This window comes from Peromyscus californicus, unplaced genomic scaffold, assembly GCF_007827085.1.
Source record: "Peromyscus californicus insignis strain IS unplaced genomic scaffold, ASM782708v3 Scaffold_3__1_contigs__length_106647218, whole genome shotgun sequence".
In the NCBI taxonomy this organism is placed as follows: Eukaryota; Metazoa; Chordata; class Mammalia; order Rodentia; family Cricetidae; genus Peromyscus; species Peromyscus californicus.
The window spans coordinates 4,525,125-4,547,888 of NW_026294551.1; the positions used below are offsets into that span (position 1 = coordinate 4,525,125).

The window sequence follows — 22,764 nt, forward strand, 5'->3', positions numbered from 1 at the left end:
CCCCAGCGCAGCCGGACCCTATTACCTCTGGCTTCACCTCATCACTGCACCCCACACGCTTTCTGGCGTCTGTTGTCTTTTGCGGGGGCGGGGGCTTGGTTTTCCCTTTTACTTCCTTCTCATGGTCACCCTGCCTGTCACATGGGGGAAGGGGCTCCATGGAGCACTCTGGTGGCCAAGTCCCCTGCTCCAACTGGTGACACCCTGAGGCTGGTAAAACTTTCTCAGCCTTAATGTCCTCGTCTGTGAAATAGAAAGGTCATTGCCTATGTCTCGGTCACAGAAAACTAGGCAATTGGCACATTTGGGACAGTGGGTACCGGAAGCGGCTTGAACTCTGGCTTCAGAAATAGACACCACGCCCACAGCAGAGGAGGCGGTAACCCCATTCCTTAGCCGGAGATGGGGAGCAGTGAACCGAGGCTGGGAGGAGGGGGTTGCCCAATCCCTGTGGAGAGGCTGGGGACTGGTAAGTTACCCCGGGACGTGAGTGGGCTTGGAAATACCGTCTCGTTTAGAAACTTGGAGAAACTGAGTCCTAAAAAAAAATTAGGGACTCCACCTAGGGGTTGTCTATATCCAAATACTCGGCCGCGCCCACTTTGCTCAGAATTCAGGGTGGAGCGCTGGGGTGGAGTCCGAAGCTGGCGGGCACAGGGCACTGTTTTGGATGGGCGGGGCCTACCCGCGGGCGGGAGGAGGTCATGTGACCTTCCGGGCCCGCTGCCATGTGGGCGGGTGGTGAGGCTACCTCCAGCTGCCAGTCTGGGAACCGTCAAACATTGCCCCCTAGACCCTTAATTACTGTCTGTTAATGACTCTTCTGCTGGTGGAGCTGAAACTGCGGTTCCCCGGGGCGGGGACGCGCACAGGTGAGCCACTTCGGGGAGCGGGGCTCCTTCCCTCCAGCTAGGCGCCTGGACCCGGGTGCAGGGTCGCAGCTCGGCTGTGGGGGCGGCTGCTCCCGCCAGGGGGATGACATCTTGGGTGCGGGTTCCTGGGAACTGCCGCTGCGGGCCTCTCTCCGTCTGGCTCAGGGCGCAGGATGATGCGTCCCGGAACTGCGCACACCTGGCCCGCCCCAGGCGGGACTGAAGACCTGGGGCCCAAGCAGATCCGGAGTCCCGGCCGGCCGGGAGCCTCAGCGCACTCCCAGCATCGGCCTGGAGCCTGAGAAGTACTGTGGCCAGGGAGGGGACCCTGAAACTAAGTGGGCACCACCTCGCCTGGCTGCTTTCCATTCGGGCGGTGCCACCTCCGGCTGGCTCCGGGCCGGCCCCTCCCTGCTGTGCTCCACTGCAGCGCGGGCGGGGGCGTGCCTGGAGCGAATCGGGGTTACGTGGGAACTCTCGGCCGTCGGGAGAGCTCCCCGAAAACTGCGAGTTCTCTAGGTGAAGACTGGGAGGATCTGAGGACAGGGCTGGGCCTGCCTTCTGGGGGGCAATGCTGCAGGAGTCAGGTGATTGGCTGCTCTTTCCTCTGCGCCCTCCCTTAGGGCCTTAGGCCAGGAGGACAATAAGCCCCTTACAATGTTCTGGCTGCAATTGTGCGGGGTGACAGAGCTGGACAAAGGGAGCTTGTGTCGGCTCAGCTTCCTCCTCCAGCTTTAAGCTGCGTTGGGAATGTAGGGAGTCAGTCTCCCGGGGACATGAGAACTTTGGAACACCCAGACCCGAGCGTTGGGGGTGGGTTTCAAGGAGTCCTGTGTGTGGAGTGGAGGCTGCCTGGGCGGTGCTGGGGGCAGGGCTTTGCGGCTGCCGGGCAGCACTTCCTGCGAGAGAAAGCACTTTGGGGTCATAGGGCGGGCACGGGAAGTTCTCTGAGCCTCCCGGCCCCTTCCTCTTCTCTACGAGAGTTGAAGCCCTAGGGCCAGGCCTGAGGACAGACCTCTCCCATTTTCCTGGGACTAGTGACATCTAGGAAACCAGTGGGGAACTGTGGCCTCACGCTTCCTTCCTGTTTTCTTTCCTCCCCCACAGCCCGTTGCGGGCGAGAATGTTATTTGGGGCCACTCATTAATTAACTATTTGTTTAGCTGTGGATGGGGGGCAGGCTGGGGATTCCTGTAGTGTGTTTGTGTCTTAAGTATGGGCCCCCAGGGAGTGGGTGCCAGGGATTGAAAGATGGTTTTATCTCAACAGATGGTGTGGGGGTCCCATTGGCTGCATCTAGTCTCTGAGCTCTCTTAGGTCTGCAGCCGGGCTGAGGGTGTACCACAGCCATGGCTCAGCCACTGGCTTTAGTCCTCGATGTCCCAGAGACCACAGGGGACGAAGAGTAAGTACCCTGGTGCTGGTGGTCTGGGATGTATCGCCCTGTCTGGTGTGAAGCCTTCTGGAAGTGGGAGAGGGCTGGACCATGGATTCCCACACTGGTTCCTCCCTAGCAGTCGGGAGCCCAGCCCCTATGAAGAGAGTGAAGTCCATGACTCCTTCCACCAGCTCATTCAGGAGCAGAGTCTTCGGGTGGCGGAGGAGGGGCTGGAGCTGCTGCCCTTGGCCCCAGGTGAGCTCAGGCCTGCACTCCGACCTGGGACTGTCTGCCCTTGCATGTACAGGCCTGGGGTGGCTGGGCTGGGTGAGACAGCTGCCGTGTCTCCACCATTCCTAGGCAGCGGTTACCAGACCCTCCCAAGGCCTGAAGGTGCCCCCACCCACAGCACGGCCACTCTCCGCATCTTGGCCAGCATGCCTAGTCGCACCATTGGTGAGTGGGACCCTCTGCCCTTCTTCTGACTTTGAGCTCGGCCTAGGTGTCAACCTAGAGTCGTTTCCTCTGGGCTCCCAGCCTCCCTGTTGCTGGGGCCTGAAGCCCAGCACAGCCCTGTGCCATACTCACCCTTGCTGGATTCTAAACATGACAGCATTTGTCATAGGGTTAAATATAGACTCTTGGAGCCGCTGGTGGTGGTGCATGCCTTTAATCCCAGCACTCGGGAGGCAGAGGCAGGCGGATCCCTGAGTTCAAAGCCAGCCTGGTCTACAGAGTTCCAGGACTTACAGAGTCAGGGCTATACAGAGAAACCCTGTCTCGAAAAAACCAACCAACCAACCAGACAAACAGAGGCTCCTGGGTTTCTGGCAAAGGGATTTCCTCCAGCCCTGGGAAGGGCTGAGGGACGGGGAAGCCTGGTGCTGAGATCTGTCCAGAGGGACTTACGGCCAGACCTGTCCCTGCCGTCTACTCCCCTGCCACTTGTTTTCCAAGGCCGCAGCCGTGGGGCCATCATCTCCCAGTACTACAACCGCACAGTGAGGCTCCGGCACAGGAGCAGCCGGCCCCTGCTGGGCAATGTGGTGCGCTCTGCCCGGCCCAGCCTTCGCCTGTATGACCTGGAGCTGGACCACACAATCCTGGAGGATGATGGTGAGTGAATAACCTAGTCTGCTGCCTGAGGGCTGCCTGGCTGTGAGGCCCCTTGGGTATCAGACACGAGGTACAAAGGTCCCAGGGTCAGTATGCCCACCCCCCACCCCCAACATCCGTCACTGAGTGTTGGGAGGCTTCCAGCGCGTGATGGTGGTCCGTAACCCAGTCACAGCTGTTAGCTTTCTTCCCGCTGGGTGAATAAATGGGTGAGCGGGAGACAGAAGCTCAGATCCAAGCACTTAGAGAAGACACTGCAGGGGGGCCACCAGGGAGCCTTCCAAGTGACCACAGAGCAGCGGAGGAGGCAAGTGCCAGGGCCTGAGCCTGGAGCAGACCTGGGTTCGTCCCCCGTTCTCCCCAGTGTGAAGAGGCTTAGGAACGGGAGAACCCGAGGCTCCTGACGGTGGGAGTGGGTTAGAGTGGCATGGGTTCCAAGTTCAGGACTGCCCCAGCTTCTCTGTTTACTCGGCCACCCGGCCATGTTCTGCCTTCTCCACGGTCTGCTCTCCCTTGCCCTCATCTTCCCTCTCTGTGGATGGGACTGTAAGTACTAGGCAAACGCTCTACCATTGGTCTGGGTCTCCAGCCCTTGGTGACTGAAGACAGGGTCAAGGCCTGCTCAGGTTGGCCTTGAACTCAGGTCCTCCTGCCTCTGAAGATTATTTATGTGTAAATTTGGAGTTGGGAAATTACCCCCATGGGCTGGTCGTAGCGATGAAGGTGGTGTCTGTTTATTTTGTGGGAGTGTGGCAACAGTTTCTCTTCCAGTTGTGGTGATAATGCTCTGCCCAAAGCAGCGTAAGGGACACAGTGTTTACTCTGGCTCACAGTTCAAACTGTGGTCCAGTGTGGGTCATCAGGTGGCAGGAGCTTGAAGCAGCTGGTCATGGGTATCCACCGATGAGTGCTGGGACTCGGCCGTTTCCTCCATTTTATATTGTTCAGGGTCCCCTATTCTTGTTCATGGTTACAATGGGTCTTCCCACACTGATTAATCAACATAATCCCTCCCAGGCATGCCAGGGACCCATCTGCAGGTGATTCTATCAAGTGACAGTTAACACTGGCATTATGGCGGCCATGAGGAGGCAGTGCTAACCTGTCCCCCATTCCCTTGTGACGTTGTGCATCTGTTGTGACAGACTTAGGACCTCTAAGATGAAGGGAACCACCACTGGGTCCTGGAACTTTTTTTTTTAATTAATTTATTTATTATGTATACAGGGTTCTGTCTGCATGTATGTCTGCAGGACAGAAGAGGGCGCCAGATCTCATTATAGTTGGTTGTGAGCCGCTATGTGGTTGCTGGGAATTGAACTCAGGACCTCTGGAAGAGCAGCCAGTACTCTTAACCTCTGAGCCATCTCTCCAGCACCTCGCTACTCTTTATGTTGAGTCCCAGAGTACCTTGATCAGGTCAAACCCTGCCCTCCACTTTATAAGGACTGATCACAGCTGGGAGGATGCCAGGATCTGGGGATGGGAGAAGGGGCTCCTGGGCCCAAGGGGTAGGAAGAACGAGGGAGGGCCGTCTGGACTGCTGGCCCAGGTCTGGCTTTGGCTGTAAGGGTCTTAGAGGGTTGTGTTGGGCTGGTGGCTGCCCAGGGCCCTGGTCAGTATGCAGCGGGAAGGATGCTGGGTACTGAGGGACCTTCTTCCTCTGGGCAGAGAAGCGGAGCCTACTAGTGAAGGAGCTTCAGGGTCTGTCGGTGGCCCAGCGGGACCACATGGTCCGGAACATGCCCTTGAGCCTGGGTGAGAAGCGCTGGCTTCGGTGAGTGCCCCATGGCCCCAACTGGCCTCCCTGAGCCCGGAGGCAGGCACATTCCTCTGTAGTCTAGGCACTTATGGTCTGGGCATTGTCTCTGTCCCCAGAGAGAAAAGTTGGAGCCCAAAGGGAAAGCGGAGGGGCCAGCAGGGCCGAGGTGGGATCTTTTCCTGCTGCAGCAGGCTCAGATACAGCTGCATTCTGGTAGGAGCTCTGAGCTGTAATGTCTGCTGTGGGTGTGGCTGGCTGGGGTGGGGGATACCCTATCCTATTGCTGTCCAATCAAGGCACTTCGGACCCTGGCTTTTTCCTGGGGCTGTGCACGATCGGTCCTGGCATCGCAGCACCTCAGGACTGACCTGCAGCTATCCCTACAGGCCCTGCACAGCCTGGGGCTGGTTCTGCTCTCAGGTCTGTATGCTGCCAGGCCGTGGCACTATGCTCTGAAGCAGATCGGCGGCCAGTTTGGCTCCAGTGTCCTCTCCTACTTCCTCTTCCTCAAGACCCTGTTGGCCTTCAACACACTGATGTTGCTTCCTCTGCTGGCCTTCCTCGTGGGGGTGCAAGCTGTCTTCCCACCTGACCCGTCAGGCCCGGCCCCTACCTTCTCTGGTCTAGAACTCCTCACAGGCGGGGTGAGGTCTTCAGCTCCTTCCATGTCCTGTGCCCGTCCTGTCCCAGCTTCCCTGGTGGGCTCCTGCCTGTCCCTAGGTGTCCTTATGGGTGGCTTCCCCTCCTGGAGGCCTGAGCATAGGCTAGGGCAGTGGTTCTCAACCTGTGGGTCGCCACAACCCTTCTGGGGATTGTATATCAGATATCCTGAATATCAGATATTTACATTACAATTCATAACGGTAGCAAAATTACAGTTATGATGTAGCAACAAAATCATCTTATGGTTGGGGGTCCCCACAACATGAGGAACTGAATTAAAGGATCACAGCATCAGGGAGGTTGAGAACCACTGGGCTGGGGGGGTCAGGGGATCCCTGACTCTGTTTGGCCTCCTGACAGGGCTGGTTCACACACACCGTCATGTACTACGGCTACTACAGTAACATCACGCTGAGCCAATCATGTGCCTCCCCATGGGAAAGTGACCAGTGCAGCCCCAGATTGGGCAGTCTGCCCTATAACATGCCACTGGCCTACCTCTTCACAGTGGGGGCTGTCTTCTTCTTGACCTGCATCACTCTGGTATATAGGTAATGACCTCAACCATGTGGCCCTCACTCTGAGTACCATCCTTCTATCCGCTGGTCATCTATAGCTCCTTGTCTGCCCACCCATCCACCTACCCATCCATTTCCCTACATCTATCTACCAACTCAAGTTCCCACTGGTCCATCTACCCACCACCCATCCACTTACCTATCCATCTCTTTTATCTTGATTAGTCTTTTTTTTTCTGCCCATGTATCTATTCATTCTCCCACTCACACCCATTCATTCATCTATATTCATCAACTTGTCCATCTGTCCACCCACTTATCCATCGAACTATCCTTGCATCTCTCTATTTTTTAGTGATTTCTTCTACCTGTCAGTACATCCATCCATCTGTCCATCCACCTATCTGCCTGCCAACCCATTTACCAATCTATCCACATGTCAATCCATCCATCCATCCATCCATCCATCCATCCATCCATCCATCCATCATCTATCCACTCCTTCACCTATCCACCTACCTACTCATCTACCTCTCTACCCATCCCTCCAGTTGTTCACTTTCTGCCTGTCTCTACTGCTTGCTAGCATGTCCCACTCCTTCGGGGAGAGCTACCGGGTTGGCAGTACTAAAGGCATCCATGCTCTTATGGTCTTCTGCTCCTGGGACTACAAGGTGACTCAGAAGCGGGCCTCCCGTGTCCAGCAGGACAGCATCTGCACTCAGCTGAAGGTGAGTAGCGACCTGCCCACACATGGCCCTTGAAACCAAATTAGTATTCAGCTGCTGCAGACCTGGCCTGGATCCCCTTAGGATGTTTGGGAGTGGTGTCTGCAAGCTGGCCTTGAGGTCCTGCCTGGTGATCTTTCCCTAAGAGTGTCCAGGCAGGTCTGATGCTCTTACACCCTTACTTCGGTTGGGTTGCCTCTGTGGTGTTAGCCCTGAGCTCCAGGGACTGGAGTTACAGAAACTGCTCTAATGTGCTTAGGCTTGAGCCAAGAGGAGGACAGGGGTCCCTTTCTCAGGGCACTCTGTCCTGTCCTGAACCCATCTGCTGCAGCTAAGAATGGCTTCCTTTATAGTCATTTAATGACTGCAGTAGCCAGAGGCTAAGGACTACAAGGGGTAATTGAAGCATTGGTCAAATCCTTTGTACAAGGTTCAAGGTCCCAGGGCTGGCTGGGCCTCATGGGAATTCTCTACCTTTCTGGGGTTTCATGCTGCTGTGACCCATGGGAGTTTCTACTGGGGACAGGTGTCCTCACCCCGGGGGGCTTTGGTTGGCTCGAGGCCACCCTTGCCCATAGGATGGGCGAAGGCCGCAGGCTCGGCACCTGGGATTCCTGGAGACTGGTCTGTGGTGAAGGGATGAGGATGGGGCCTCAAGGTGGCAGCCATCCTGCATTCCCTGGGTCCCAGCAGAAGCAGGTGTGGCCTGGGCCTCTTTGGGGAAGGGAGGGGCTTCGGCAGCCTGCCTGTGTGTTGGGCACATGTCGCCTTGGGATCCAGTAACAGGAGCGCACTGCCCACCACCTGCAGGAGCTGCTGGCTGAGTGGCAGCTGCGAAAGCGCCCCCGGAGCGCGTGTGGGCAGCTGGGGCAGGTTGTCGTGCTAGGCCTGGGATGGCTGCTGTGTCTGGGTACCACGATGGGCTGTGCAGTGGCTGTCCTCACCTTCTCAGAGGTCATGGTTCAGGTAAGGCAAGGGACAGAATGTCCTGGGACTGAGACCCCACAACCCCACTACGCCCATGGTTCTCACACTCCTCCTTGCTTCCTGTGTGGTTGGAAATGAAGGCTGGGGCAAGCTGTGTGTTTTCGGGGGGGGATGCTACCTGCCACGTTGCTCCCATCTTCCAGCCAGACCCTTCCTGTAGTGCCTGCTCTTACAGGACAGCCACAGCGAATATGTCCCCGTGGGTGGTGTACCTTTTCTGACTGAGCCCTCTCACTGTCCTCATAGAGATCTGCTGCTGGTGGCCAGGGGTTGGAGCTGCTGGCCCTGCCCCTGGTGGTCAGTGTCCTTAATCTGGGTGCTTCTTACCTGTTCCGTGGTCTGGCCACTCTGGAGCGGCACGACTCCCCTGTGTTGGAAGTATACATGGCCATCTGCAGGTGTGTGGCTGCGTGGGCTGCTGGGTAGGGCTCCTTGGAGCGTCTGTTACCTGGCATTCCCCTCAGCCTTCACAACCTCTACCTGTACAGGAGTCTCATCCTGAAGATGGCTGTCCTGGGTGTGCTTTGCTATCACTGGCTGGGCCACAGGGTGGCCACCTTGCAGGGCCAGTGCTGGGAGGACTTTGTGGGCCAGGAACTGTACCGCTTCCTGGTTGTGGATTTCATCTTCACACTCTTGGACTCTCTTTTTGGGGAGCTCGTATGGAGGTGAGGAGGCTCCACCTGGCCCTCCCACCCTGCCCTCTGGGCCTCTGGTTCCCACCTTGGTCAGTCAGGGACAGGTGGGACAGGGTTGATGTGTGCTGGCTACCCCTGCCAGCCCGTGAGAAGTCCCTGCACCAAGGAGGATGGTGGGCGGCAGGATGTGGGGTAGTTTCAGCATTGCTCAGAGACAGGAAGAGAGGGGAGGGGGCATCTTTAAAATGTCACGGGGTGTGGAATCTAGCTTTCTGAGTGCTCGTTGGGTCCTTGTGTGTTTTCTTTGAGAATACATGGCTTGAAGGATAGTTGAAGAATAAGATACCCCTTTTAAAACTTTTCTTACACATTTATTGTGTTTGTGCGTGTGTGTGTGTGCACGTGTGTGCGCACGAGTGCACTGGGGAATGTGGAGGTCAGTTCTCTCCTAACATGTGGGGCTTGGGGACTGAACTCAGGCCACTAGGTTTGGCAGTCAGCATGTTTGCCTGCTGAGTCCTTTTAGCAGCCCTTCTTTTCGTTTGAGGTCAACCTGGATGAGTTCCCAGGTTAGCCTTCAAGTTTGATCCTTCTACTTCACCCTCCTGAGTAGCTGAGGTTACAGGCCTGTACCACCCTACCCAGAAGTCCTTGGTTTTTGTTTTTTTAGATAAGGTCTCTGTAGTCCCAGCTGGCCAGGAGCTCCCTACATAGACCAGGCTGGCCTCAAACTCAGAAATCCACCTGCCTCTGCCTGCTGAGCACTGAGACTAAAGGCATGTGCCATCACGCCCTGCTACCCTTTGGTTTCTTGACACAGTCTCACTGTGTCGCATGGGCTGCTTTTGGCCTCTTGAGTGCTGAGAAAACGTAAGGATTTATTGTTTATTTTTGTGTTTTCTAAGACAGAGTCCTGGCTGGCTTTATACTCATAATCCTTCTGTCTCAGCCTCCTCCTGAGTGCTGGGATTTCAGACAGGGACCACCTTGCCCATTCCAACGTTTTGTTTTGTTTTAAAGCAGTACAACACTTGATGCTATGTGTTGAGATTGGTGTCTCTTTTAGAGAAGAGGCCGGGAAGAGCTTCTGTGGTGACAGCCCCTAGGCCCAGATGGCTGCTGTCTCTCCTGACATTTGCTGGGTGCTGGCTTGCCCTGGTGCAGGTGGCCCCTGCCTGGTGCCCTGGGGATGAGAGTCTCCCCTGCCCATCTCTCAGGGACTCCTCTGTCCAGGCTCATCTCAGAGAAGAAGCTGAAAAGGAGGCAGAAGCCCGAGTTCGACATTGCTCGGAATGTTCTGGACCTGATTTATGGGCAGACACTGACCTGGTGAGGGTCTCTCACCTGCCTCCTGCTGGCTGTTAGCCACTGCCTTCCTCCCCTGGGCACAGCAGTAGCCTTTTGGTTCTGGGTGGGCAGAGGGTCCTGGGGGGGGTGGCTCTCTGGGCAGGGCTGGGCGGATGCTCACCAGCCCTGCCTGCTGCCGTCCGTCCACAGGCTGGGTGTTCTCTTCTCACCGCTCCTGCCCGCAGTGCAGATACTCAGGCTGCTTTTCCTTTTCTACGTTAAGAAGGTAATGTGAGCTGGGCGTGGTGATGGGCACTTTAAATCCCAGCATTCCCAGCAGTCGGGAGGCAGTGGCAGACAGTCTCTGAGTTCAAGGCCAGCCTGGTCTACAAAGCAAGTTCCAGGACACCCAGGGATACACAGAGAAACCCTGTCTCTCTTTCTCTCTGACACACACACACACACATACACACACACACACACACACACACACACACACACACACACACAGAGTAGGTAACTTGGCAGTAGGGTAGGCCTGAGGTACTGGGCTTCTCCTCCATGACAACCCTATCTTAGGCAGGCTGGAGACATCTGCTGTCTCTTGGGAGTCACGCTGGGTCCCTCTCCCTAGTTAGTGTGCTCAGGGTCTAACAGCCAGGACTTTGGTCCCCACTGGTTCTGGGCCCCCTTCTGGTCCTCCACACTGGAGGTGGAGTACTCACCAGGCTGATACGGGCGGTACAGATCCAGAGTGTTGTCTCTGCCTGTCCTGGGTTCTGGCGTGGGACCTGGCTGCAGGCTCAGCCTTGCCCACCTGTCCCTTTCCTCCCTTTTTGTGTTGGGTTTATTTTGGCTCCTTTAGAGGGCAGTTCGCTGTGACAGGGAAGGCAGTGGGAGCGGGAGGCAGCTGGTCCCGTGGCATCCTCAGTCAGGAAGCAGACACGAATGCTGGTGCTCAGCTCTTTCCAGTTTTCTGCAGTCGGGGACCCAGACAGTGGGATGGCGCCGCCAGCATTCAGGGTGGGTCTTCCCACCTGTTAAGTGACTCTAGGAATGCTCACGGGGGTGCCCAGAGGCTTGTCTACTGGGTGACTCCAGAGCCAGTCAGGTTGATAAGTAGTATTAATCATATGAGGGTGGGGGAAAGGTGCTTGGGGGGCAGGGCATGGTGGCCTCGGCAGAATGCAACTCACAGCCTTTGTCCCCAGGCAAGCCTGATGGCCAACTGCCAGGCACCTCGCCGACCCTGGCTGGCGTCTCACATGAGCACCGTCTTCCTCACCCTGCTCTGCTTCCCGTCGTTTCTGGGTGCGGCTGTTTTCCTCTGCTATGCTGTCTGGCAGTGAGTACAGGCCTGGTTCTTTGGCTTTGGGATGGCACAGGACATGCCTTGTCCTAGCTGAGGAGTGGGACTGTTGCCTCAGGGATTCTTGTCCCGCTTTTCTCCAGAGTGAAGCCCTCAAGCATTTGTGGCCCCTTCCGGACTCTGAACACCATGTACGAGGCGGGCACAGTCTGGGTGCGTCGCCTGGAGCATGCTGGCTCCGGGGCCTCCTGGCTGCCCTGGTTGCACCACTTCCTGGTGGAGAACACTTTCTTCCTTTTCCTCATGTCAGCCCTGCTGTTGTGAGTTTTACGAGGCGGGGGTGGCAGTGAGGCTGGTCTGAGGTAGTGCCCTGTGCTTTTCTGGCCCTGCCCTCGGCCTTCAGCCTGAGCCCCCATTTCCTCAGGGCTGTCATCTACCTCAACATCCAGGTGGTGAAAGGGCAGCGGAAGGTCATCTGCCTGCTCAAGGAGCAGATCCGGAACGTGAGTGCTGCCCAGGGGCTCCCCTGGCACACCTGTTTGCTGTTGCTTTTGCGGATAGGGTTTCACAGGTTGTCTTGTGTACTGAGATGACCTTGGATTTCTGATCTACGCCTTGTTTATGTGGTACTGAGCATTGCACCCAGGGTCTTCTGTATGCTAGGCAAGCACTCTACAAACTGAGCTACAATTCCAATCCTTTTTTCTTTTTTGACAGTGTTTCTCTGTGTAGCCCTGGCTTTCCTGGAACTTGCTCTGTAGACCAGGCTGGCCTCATTAAACTCGAGAGATCCTCCTGCCTCTGCCTCCCTAGTGCTGGGATTAAAGGAGTGGGCCACCACCTTCCAGCTAAATAAAGTTTTTTTTTTGTTTGTTTTTTTTAAGTGATTGTGGAGTTGGTTCTCCCACTTCTTTGTGGGTTCTGGGAGCTTTTCTGCAGATCCATCTCCACGGCCCTGGTTTTTGTTTTTGAGATAGGGTCTTACTTTGTAGCTCAGGCTAACCTTAATCTCAAAGTGATCCTCCTATCTCAGGTGCTTGAGTACTGGGCTTGGTGTGAGCCACTTCTGTGTGACTGGGGTTAAGCAGAGAGCAGGCGTGACGTAGTCAGGCCTCAGCAAAGAGTGGGCAGGTAGCCTGCTGTTTAAGGTATGGGAAACAGCAGGTTCACACAGTACTCTCAGGACCTAGGTGTGTCTGGGGCCCTATGTAACATACGTGGGCCACCAGAAGGGATCAGAACTAAAAACATTGTTATTAAGGAGACAGTATGAGCTCCACAGGAAGTCTAGAACAGGCCAACTCTGGGGTGGAGGGATGGACTTCTGTCTTCTCATGCTTGTGCTCTGGCCTTTCCAGGAGGGAGAGGACAAGATCTTCCTGATCAACAAGCTTCACTCTGTTTACGAGGATGGGGAGCGGAGCAGGTGAGTAGAGGTCTGTGCCAGCGGCTGGGAGAGGGAGGGTGGTGTAAAGTGGCACTCCTCTGTTGCCGTGGTGCTTCCTTGGTGAGGCACCTCTGGACTCCAGGAGTGAGCTCCTGCTTGTCTCACCCTCTGCCTTCAGTGTCCCTGCCATGTCAGTTAAAGGGGAGTGGCTGCTGAGATACCCCCAGGGATGGAGAGCCACTTTCGGGCACAACTGAGGTGTGTGGGTGGTGTTTTCCTTGCATGTATGTCTGTGCACCATGTGTGTGCCTGCGGAGGTCAGAGGGCATCGGATTACCTCTAACTGGAGTTAAGCTACCATGTGGGTGCTGGGAACTGAACCTGGGTTCTCTGGAAAAGCAACAAGTGCCTTTGAAGTCTGAGCCATCTCTCCAGGCACAGACAAGTTTTACAGCGACCTTGACAACAGGAGAACTTCTCCCTGCTGAATGGGGCACAGACACCATGTTTCCACACTGCACACCCACATGGAGGTCCACCCATCCCCAGCAGGCCATGTCTGCCGGTCCTCAGCTGAAATCACCAGGGCTCCTCTCTGCAGGACACAGTGAGGCTGATGTCCTGCACTGGAGGCGTCTCAGAACACCCAGTCATCATGGGCCTCAGGCTGTCTTGTAGGGGAACCCAAGGTCAGACACACAACCCTGCCTCTGTGCCTTTCAGAGACTGCAGTTTTCCTTAGTAGTAGTAGGGTCTTGGCTCCATGTGGTCCTCACAGCTGATATACGTGCTGTGTCCCTAGATCCCCTGTGTTGATGACAGGCCTTTCCTGAGGGGACTGTTACTGTAAGCTGCTCCACACAATACTGATTGCCCACTGATACTCCAGTTTTGGACCACAAAGTGGCCAGTTCATGTGGTCCAGCAGCTCTCCCCGGCAAATGCCTGGAATGTAATCCCTGGTGGTTCTTCACACGACTCTACCAGTCTGGTCTTCACTGCCCTAGAGCCTTCAACCTGGAAGGCCTGACATGTATCACCTGGGACTCAGGGCATCTACTGAGCCCCTAACCACAGAGGTCGGAGGGACTTTGACGTTGGTTGGGGTTACTCTCCTTTCTGGCAGAACTCAGGAGGCTACCACAGCAACTGCCCTGCTTGTGGATGGAGGGGACAGAAAGGAACCTTGCACCCCCAGTCACCATGACCCTTCAGGCAGAGACTTGGACCTGAGGTCCCCACAGGACATCACAGTAGAGTGACTTCTTTCCACAAAATTCCCAAGGTGACGGAGCAAGGATGTGGGGGTACTCCTAGGGACCCTGTCCTATCTGGGACTCACTCACCCTGGGTTTTTACATTTTTTATTTATTTTGAAGACAGGATCTATCTATCTATATAGCTTTGGCTGTCTTGAGTTTACTATGTAGACCAGGTTGGCCTTGAACTCAGAGACCTCCTTGCCAAGTACTGGAATCAAAGGCATATGCCACCACCCCTGGCTTTCCCTTTCCCCAACTTTGTTTTTTTATTCTGATTAAATGGGTTTTGCAATATGGGTTTGTGTTTTTTGATGAGCTTGTGACCTGCTTCTGCCAGGTGCTTAAGACCCACTAGGTCTTTCATGGGAATCTCAGGGCTTGGGGCTAAGTGAAGGTCAGCCTCTACTGGCAGAGGGGAAGTGGCCACATTCTTCTGGGCAAGACAAAAGGTGAGAAACCAATCAGTGGTGATGTTATGTGGGTAAAAGAGGGGCCAGATTTAGGGAAGAACTCCTAAGGGATGACTCAGTGTTTTGGGTGAGCAGCCCCTCAGTAGAGGGACCAGCAGTACCCAGTCTAAGGTGGATGGTGTGGGGTGAGATGACTTGGGTGAGCTGAGCTACAGGAGCTTGGTCTCGCTCCTGAGACTGAACAGCCACAGCATCCTCCAAGTCTGCAGTTTTTTTGGGGTCACCTTGGGCCGGGACATGCCAGCAGTGCTGGGCCCACCCTTGCCCATGGAATCAGAAGTCCCTGCTGGACACCAGCCATCCCCCAGCTGGTCCAGTGCCACCTCTAAGGCCAGCAACATGGAAGGCTCCTGTGACATTAAAGTGGATACCATGGGTGTTTCAGCAGAGTTCCTAAGCTGTCACAGCTGATCTGGGCTGGATGGTGCTCTGTGTCTCCAGTCCGCATGGGCACTCCAGATAGCCTAACCAACTGGATTCCGTACTAAATGAAGACGTCAGTGGGTGATGACCTTTACTGTCATCAGTTCTGCTTCACAAGGTCAGGACACGCCACTGAGAAGGGAAGGAAGACACCCAGGGTGTTGCAGAGAATCACCAACACTGTCTTCTGTCAGCCCAGATCCAGGTGTGCAGTGACTCCCACCACAGGGATCCAGGCACTGCCGGAGCACCGAGTGTCACACAGGCAGTCAGCACCCCAGCTGACCGTGCTTTGCCTCTCCTGACCTCCATTCCTTACCTTGGGATGGGCTCTTCTACAAAGCCACCCTCACTGGTGTTTTGTAGGCATAGAAAGGGAGGGAGGATGAGTTAGCTGTAGCTGGCAAATGAAATCAACTCCAGACTTGGAAACTGCAAATTTCTGTTTAGCAGGTAGTATCGTTTCACAATGAATACAGAACTCAGTGTGGGGGTCTCATGTAGTCCAGGCTGGCCAAGGATGACCTTGAAATTCTGATCCTCTTGCTTGCACCTCCCTAATGTTGGCATGGCAGGTGTGCATGACCATTCTTGTCAACACTGCTTCTTGACCTTGGCTGCACAGAGAAGCACATGGGATTTGAAAACACCTGCACCTCTGCTACCCCAAAGATCCTTAAGGAGTACACAAAGGTCAAGGCTGATAACTGCTCTGGGTGAAATCTAGCATCATCGGTCATATGCAGACACCTAAGCCGAAGACTGTTTACAAGGATGGGTTGGTCGTATTCAGGCCAGGCATGCTTCCCTTATTGCCAGCAGGAGAAGAGCTTGTGAGGACGCCTTTACCAGCAATGACTCTGAGAAGCATTGGCTCATAAGGGCACACGTCACCCTGGCCTACTAGGTCTTTTTAGTACCATGGCTGCAAAGAAGCGTCCTGGGAGAGCCCTCGCCACCAACGTCTTGTCCGCTTCACTCAGCCTAGGCCAGCCCACAGTAGCTCCCACCATGTCTTGTGCCCCAGTCAGGCTGGCTCACCTCTGCGGGCATTCTCTGCCCATCCCACCACCTTGGCTGGGCATCCTGCCTTCTGTCTTCACTGCTGTGCCACAGTCTTGTCAGAACAGTATGGTGATTGGGCAGCTCCAAACGCACCACTTCTTGGATCCCTGACATCAGGCTTACTTCATCCAATCTAGTCCCATGAGGCCTTTTCTGCTTGTCCTCATTGTCAAAGTCCCACACAGCCTCGATGGCCAGGGCAGGTGCCACCTCCACAAAACCTACTGTTACTCCCTGGACGTCTTGAAGGCACCAGAAGGCTGACAACAGCACCTCCCAAATGCAGGCAAGATCCTCTAAGCCACTGCTTCTTTCCCCACAGGAGATGGAAACATCTGTGTCATGGCAGCTCCTAGGCTAGCCCTGGTCTGCTCTGCTGCTGAAGTCCTGGCTGGAGCTGGAGATTGCTGGAGGGCCAAGGGCAGCTTGTTATCCCGAGTCTTGTTCTTCCTCTGGTCTTTGGGTTCCCACGAGGCCTGGGCCCTTCAGTGATTTCCTCAGCAGAGCTAGCAGCTCCCCTTCTTTCCCGAGTCCCCTGTGGGAGGCCAGGACTTATCCTCAGCACACGGTGGGGTCAACATTAGAGGGTGAGAGCTGAGCCAGTGTTTCTACTTCCACCCACAAGCCTGCTGACAATGCTGTCGTTTTGTGCATGTTAGCCAATATGGTCTTAGGGGCAGAGATCAATGAAACACTTAGGAAGGCGTTGGGGGTCTTGAGCCTGTGGACTCAGGCAGCGCTACTCCTCAGGCTCCTGAGTACTGGGGCTACAAGTGCATACCACTGTGATTTTTCCAGATAGTGCTGGCGATGGAACCCAGGACCTTGTGCCTGCACACAAAGGCCCTACCACTGAGCTACATTCCTGCCTCTCTGGTCTCCTTTTTAATGCCTGTACTGGGCATGTGACAGTGAGTATGGGGCGGTGGTTCTGGGGGAACCTGTAGCCTCTGGCTCCACCCGCTGCTGGCCTGGGCAATACTGGTCTTCAGATGCATCCCACTCAGTCAGGCCAGGAGGACTTGGAAGCTGTTATGCTTTCCAGTGGCTATTGACAGGATCCACACATCCTCAGCAAAACCAAAGAGCACGGCTATAGCTTCGAGTCACACAGCCAAGACCGAGTCTAGGCAGGAACAAGTGCAGACTCGGCAGACACCAGAGGCTGTCTCCACACCCGGTGAAAAAGGAAGTCCCTGCCTCTCACAGACGAAAGACCCAGCAATAGTGAATAGCCAAGAAAAACTGCAGTTTATTAAGACTCAACAAAGCGCTGTATTTTTGAAAGCAACCTCTGGTGTGCGTCCAACCACCACATTCCACGAGGGGGGCATTAAGCGCCACAAACTTTCTTTTAATCTTAAGAGTCAGACATTTTAAATTCAAAAGGTTAAAAAAAAGAAAAGGAAAAAAAAGGGGGGGGGGACAAACAAAAAATGAAAACATCCTTTACTTCCATCCCCAGTTTTAAAACATTAGGAGTTTTTCTACAACTCAGTGCTAAATGGCAGCATGGCAAGCTGTACGTCTGGGAGCACACGCACACACGCACATATTTGATATACATACATCAAATATCGAGGACGCACGTATGGCGATGAGATGCAGTCACTCTGAGGAGGGCCGTTCCGTGGGACACATGATGAACCCCGTTGTGCATAGTTCACGATCCTCTAGAAATCTAACCAGCGTTTCTCTGCGATCCTGCAGGACTTGCTTTCTTGTTTTGATAAAACCATTAAAAAGCTAATTAAAAAATGTAATGCACAAGTTTCCTGACCACATAGGCAGGGAGAACAATGTTCATATATTTTTTAAAACATACTTGAGGGTGTGTTATTTCATTGTCTTTCTTCCTTGCAAAACAATCAAAACATTGATCATCTTTAAAACATAAAGCAATTTTTAATATATAAAGCACTCTTCAAACATCTATTTCTTTTGAGTCCATTATTTGGTAAATATGTAACTGCTACACATTAGAGATTAGGTATTTTTCTTCTTTGTGTGTGTGTTTTTTTTTCTTCTTTTTTTTTTTCCTCTTTTTTTTTCTTTTTTCTTTTTTTTTTAAATAACATCTTCAGTGCTAGGAGTTGGGTTTAAAAATACATGAAATGGTGTGGAGCTGCCCCCGGGAGCCCTGGCTTTCCTGAGAGCTAGCCGGCATGTGCAAGACAGAGACCACAATGCCTCGTCACCTTGAGGAAGGGTGAAGACAATCGACAGAGTCCATGGTGGCTGAGGGGACAGCACGTCCCATCCCACAGCTCTGAAGTAACACATCTGCATTCTGAAAATAGGGTTTTTTTTGTTTGTTTGCTTGGTTTTTTTTTTGTTTTGTTTTTTGTTTTTGTTTTTTACGATGGAAGTCTTTTTTTTATTCCTTTTAAATTTTTTAATTTTTTTTAAAATTTTATTTTAAAGTCTGAAGGAGAACAAAAGGTCTGTAAACAGGTGGGAGCCCAAACCACAGCTCCTCCAAAAGCAGTCACAACCATGTCCAAGTGCTTGTCCCCGCTCCTTGCGGAGCACCCATTCTCTACAAGTATCTATGGCCACAGTTCAACAACGGTTTTGTTTTTCTCTTTAACTTTATATTCCAGATGGAAATGGTGCAATACTCTGGTAATAATCTTCTTGCATTAGTCCACAATGAAAAGCTGCTAAAGGTAGATAGACATATTATTTCTCCAGAGATATACACTGTAACTTTAAATGCAATAACAGAGTCCTTGAGTAAACATTTACACATGAATTGTCACCAGCCCTGTCCCATGGGTTCTCTACTGTTCAGGGTTAGCCGAGGGCAGGGCAGGGACACCTCAGTGCAAAGTTAGAAGCGAAGAACAATGACATGTGACCAAGGCGCAAAAAAAAAAAAAAAAAAAAAAAAAAGCATATACTGAATAAAAGGGAAACCCACAGTTAAATCCCTCATACACTCAAACACGCGCACACAGTAAGCGCTAACTGTGCAAGAGCACATGCGCACATACACACTGTTCCACAAGCACACACGCACACGCACACGTAGGCTATGAACGTAGACATTTCCTAGAGCCTGTTTCTGTGCACAGATGTCAACGTGGAACTGTTCACATTTCGGTATTGGCCTGCTGGGTTCAAGTATTTGCATGTTTGATATGTCTTTTTTTTTTTTTAACTTTTAAAAAATATTTTTTTGGGATTAAAAAAAATGACATGAAAAAGTAATGAAAGAAGGGTAATGTGCATAGGCGGATCCAGGGGGACAGAGCACTGGCCACGCGCCTCAGCTCTGTGCCTGCACAATGCAGCCGCCTGCCCCGCCCACCGCCTCTGGTAATGTGCATAATCGTCACAGGCTCACTTTAAATAGGCTTCAAGTCTCCCCCCACCCCACCATAAAATAACCCTTTCCAGCCCACAGTCTGAAAAGTGCCCTTCATGATAGAACTATTCTAAGCAGCTTTTATACTTAAAACTCAAAATGACAACACACCGTACAACGTAAGACGACAAAAAATAAAAAGCTATGAGGAACATCCTGTCGTTAGCACGTGACACGGACCAAACGCAGCCCGCACTGTCTTCAACAGTTCGCAAGGGCTGAGGCCAAGGTTCATCTTCAAAACTGGACAGAGGTACTCGAAGGGGCAGCTTGTCCATCAGCTGGAGCCTCAGAGCCGGGCCTGGCATGGTCAGCTCTCTCCTCCCCAATGACGGTGACCCCTAGATGGACTCGCCGCTGAGCAGGTCCCCAGGCAGCAGAGTGTTGAGAGGCGTGGGGCTGCCGATCACCCTGGCATCATCAGCACTGGGAGGGCCCCAGAGACTGCTGGAGTACTGGGGCACCCCACCCCACAGCAGTTCACTGCTGCCTTTGCCACTCAGGCATGGGGTGTTCCAGTGGGCAGTGTCGCTGCGCACGAGGCCGTGGGTGCTGCCTGAGGAGCCCAGCCTGGGCTGGCTGCCCCCGCTGCTGGATTGCCAGCTGGAGGTGGGTGGGAGGGCTTGGCCTTGGGCCAGGAACCGGTTCACTTCTTCTTCACCAGCAAACTCAGCCAAGATGGTTGTGTTTCCCAGGACACACCTAGAAGGTAAGAGGCTGGGTAAGTGTGTCATCCCAAGTCCTGCGTCTGTGCTACCAGGAAAGACAGACAAAAGTATCACATGTCACAGGCTATCATGACCTAGCCTTGTGGCTGTGCTGTCACTGTTAATTCTAAACCAGATAATGAATTTGTCCTCATTTTAACCTCCTGGCAGCCACAGAGGATTAATGTGTGGAGTTCATGTTTCAATGTGCTGTACAATGGGGGGCTCAGCTGCTAACGGTGTCCCCCACCTCTGGCAGTACTCCAGAGCAGGTCTTTATGTATTCTGCATGTATAAAACACCCTCAAGTGGGCAGTGGGCTGCTGTGAGCAACCCTGGAGCCTGGGTGGCTAGAGACTCCTTTTGCACTCTTCCGAGGGGACAGACAGACACAAACACGGTGATGACATGAAGACACAGGAAGAGGACGGCTGTCTACAAGCTGAAGAGCTAGGCCTCAGGAGGAGTCAAGTCTGCCCACACTTTGATCTTGAATTTCCACGATCAGGGCTTGGAAAGGACACAGTTCTGGCCTGCAGTGTGGGGGCGGTGCCAAAACACTTACTCACCCCACCTAACAATACTGGGCGCTTGTGGCTACTTGGCAGTGTGAGGGGGGGCTGAGGAAAAAACATACATGTGCAGAGACTTCTGGGCCTTGGCGGCTTCTTCCTTGGAGCTGTACCGGACCACAGCGTTGCCTTGGGTCAGATTCAGGTGGAATGTGATGAGAGGCCCATGCTGCAAACACAGCGTCCGCAGTGTAGAACCATCAATCTGAGGAGGAAGCAAACGGCAGACCATGCTCTCCTCCAAGCTCTTGCTATGTTTTGCAGTAGCAGTATGGAAACTGGACGTACTGCATACTAGAACACATTCCCTCTGACAGGCTAGTGACCGCAGCTGACACAGAGAGATGCCTCTATGGCCAGACACCTGCAACGGGGGCTGCTTTAGTTATGTTAGTCAGAGGGAAGGGCCAAAGTGCCATTCTGAGTTCTGCAGTTTGCAAAAGGCATAGCAGCAGCCTGGTAGCCTTGTGGTGACAAGCTAGTTCTGTGCCAGAGAACTACAAGTTGACCATGTGTCTGAGGTGGCCAAATCACCTAGAACAGGTGTGTGCGATGAATGGTTCTCTTTATCAAAGTACTGCTTTTCAGCTGCTGAAGGGCGACTAAGCCACCAGGCACATGGCTGAGAGAAGCACGTGGCTGTGTCTGCCCACACTTACCTGTCCCCACACTCGCCTCTGCCACACTAGGCCTGAAGGAAGATGCCCGACACAGAAGGTTACCTGCTCCAGGGGCAGGGCAGTCACCTTCTTGGCCACAGGCAGCCACCCACGGGTATGACATGACAGCCCCTACTTAGCAGCACCTGTACCTGGGGTGTGAGGTTGCGCAGAACGAGCCAGCTGCTTGTTCTTCCTGAGGTGTCAGCACTCCAAGCAGAACCTGTGTAACAAGTCCATGGGACAAGAACTCAATCCACAGGCCACGTTTCTAGTCTCACTTAAACATACAGCAGGCTCTCGTCTTGGGACCCCGTGGAAGCCATGGCCCTTCTTGATAAACTCCATCTCATAATCACAGCAGATTCTATCCATGGCCCATGAAAACCGTGACTTCCCAAATACGCCTACCAGCCCAGGAGGCCTGTCGTCTTCTGCCTGTGCGGAGGGGCAGGTTTGACAGGGTACCTGAGAATCACCTGCAAAGTCCCCTCTCTACCTTGTTCTGTCCCAACCCCAGACAACACACCAAGTCCTGCTTGGTGAAGAAGTGATGTGGACACAGTGGGGCAGGACTGCTCCTACAAGGCTGGGCCACTGCTCTCGGCATCCGTAGCTGCCTGCAGCCTGGGTGCCTCCTCTTTCGTGCTGCCAGTGGAGCCCAGTGACCGCACATGTGGTCCAAGCACTTGGAGGAGGGGCTCTACAGCGCTACACAGCACTTCTGAGGGACCTTGGTTTTTAGCACGGGAAGTCATTATGTTTCCATGGAACCTTGTGGAGAAATTAAGACCCCTGTACTGGCTGAGGTGGTAGGAAGCCTAGAATGGCTGAATGGTCTTTTTGAGGACACAGTCTATGTGGCATGTGCCCTGCTGGTCTATGACGCTCCAGCTCTTTCTTAACCTCCCAGGCTCCAGGGGTCAGATAAGAGGCATGGGATAAGACAGCTACATCCCCTAAAGCATGTAGAGCAGCTACAAATACCCTGTACCCTTGTCAACAGGAGGTGGCAGTGCTTACCCGAGGAGTAGGAGCTGGTCCAGCCTAGGGGGCTGGTGCCCCAGGTAGAGGAAGGCTTGGGATTGGCTAAGCCTGGAGGTGGCCTGGTGGGTGCAGTAGTGTTTCTGGGTACCTTCCACAACTCATGAGACAGAGAGGCTTGTGTGTGAGAGGCTGGGCCCGAGGACCACGTTGATTTAATGTCTGACAGTTTACCTAGAAGGAGAGAGACAGAGCTTATGCACTGTGCACACCCAGAGGAGTGACTCCAGCCTGGGGAGCCGGCAGTCCCAGCACTGACAGTGACAAAGCACGATGGCCTGTCTGTTTCACGCTCCCTGTCTCTGGGGTGCCCAAGCTGGCCTCTGACTCCTAGGTCACATGACCTTCCTGCCTCGGCTTCCTGAGCTGACGGGACCAGGGACTGTGCCACTGCACCCAGCTTTGCTCTCTCCGAATTTCTCTTCAAAGATACTGTGTGTGCCCTGCGTAGACTTGGCTGAACTGCTGACATCTGCGATCAAGAATACAATAGTTCTGAAGTTTAATCTTTTTTTTTTATTTATTATTTATTAAAGTCTGTGTTTGT

General features: G+C 53.7%; 2 protein-coding genes across 8 annotated transcripts in view; one reads left to right on the top strand and one right to left on the bottom strand.

Moving 5' to 3' along the window:
• The first annotated feature begins 727 nt into the window (after positions 1-727).
• On the top strand, positions 728-17,289 carry Tmc6 (transmembrane channel like 6). Of its 7 annotated transcripts, XM_052758058.1 has the most exons (21): positions 728-872; positions 2,142-2,277; positions 2,387-2,505; positions 2,611-2,706; positions 3,208-3,366; positions 5,038-5,143; positions 5,245-5,341; positions 5,515-5,772; positions 6,152-6,342; positions 6,896-7,040; positions 7,848-8,003; positions 8,271-8,422; positions 8,513-8,692; positions 9,896-9,991; positions 10,160-10,235; positions 11,161-11,294; positions 11,402-11,578; positions 11,683-11,761; positions 12,617-12,684; positions 13,772-13,930; positions 14,025-14,201. In XM_052758058.1, the coding sequence occupies exons 2-20, from the start codon at positions 2,222-2,224 to the stop codon at positions 13,905-13,907; spliced, it is 2,481 nt and encodes an 826-aa protein (XP_052614018.1). In that variant the 5' UTR covers positions 728-872; positions 2,142-2,221; the 3' UTR covers positions 13,908-13,930; positions 14,025-14,201. The 7 variants fall into 7 exon arrangements, with proteins under 7 accessions (XP_052614018.1, XP_052614022.1, XP_052614016.1 ...); XM_052758062.1 differs by lacking the exons at positions 13,772-13,930; positions 14,025-14,201 and adding an exon at positions 16,188-17,289; XM_052758056.1 differs by having other exon boundaries at positions 13,772-14,201.
• The window catches only part of Tnrc6c (trinucleotide repeat containing adaptor 6C), an 82,459-nt gene continuing 76,792 nt past the window's right edge, over positions 17,098-22,764 (bottom strand). The window contains 4 exon segments of the mRNA XM_052758055.1: positions 17,098-19,937; positions 20,580-20,719; positions 21,326-21,396; positions 22,197-22,391. Of these exon segments, the coding sequence (XP_052614015.1) occupies positions 19,577-19,937; positions 20,580-20,719; positions 21,326-21,396; positions 22,197-22,391 (767 nt within the window). The 3' untranslated portion in view covers positions 17,098-19,576.

Bases quoted from the DNA above. Each gene is read 5' to 3' on its own strand.
- Tmc6 (XM_052758056.1), top strand. From the start codon at position 2,222: ATGGCTCAGCCACTGGCTTTAGTCCTCGATGTCCCAGAGACCACAGGG. The intron at 10,236-11,160 runs GTAATGTGAGCT...CTTTGTCCCCAG, and splicing joins TCCTTTTCTACGTTAAGAAG to GCAAGCCTGATGGCCAACTG. The intron at 11,295-11,401 runs GTGAGTACAGGC...GCTTTTCTCCAG, and splicing joins CTCTGCTATGCTGTCTGGCA to AGTGAAGCCCTCAAGCATTT.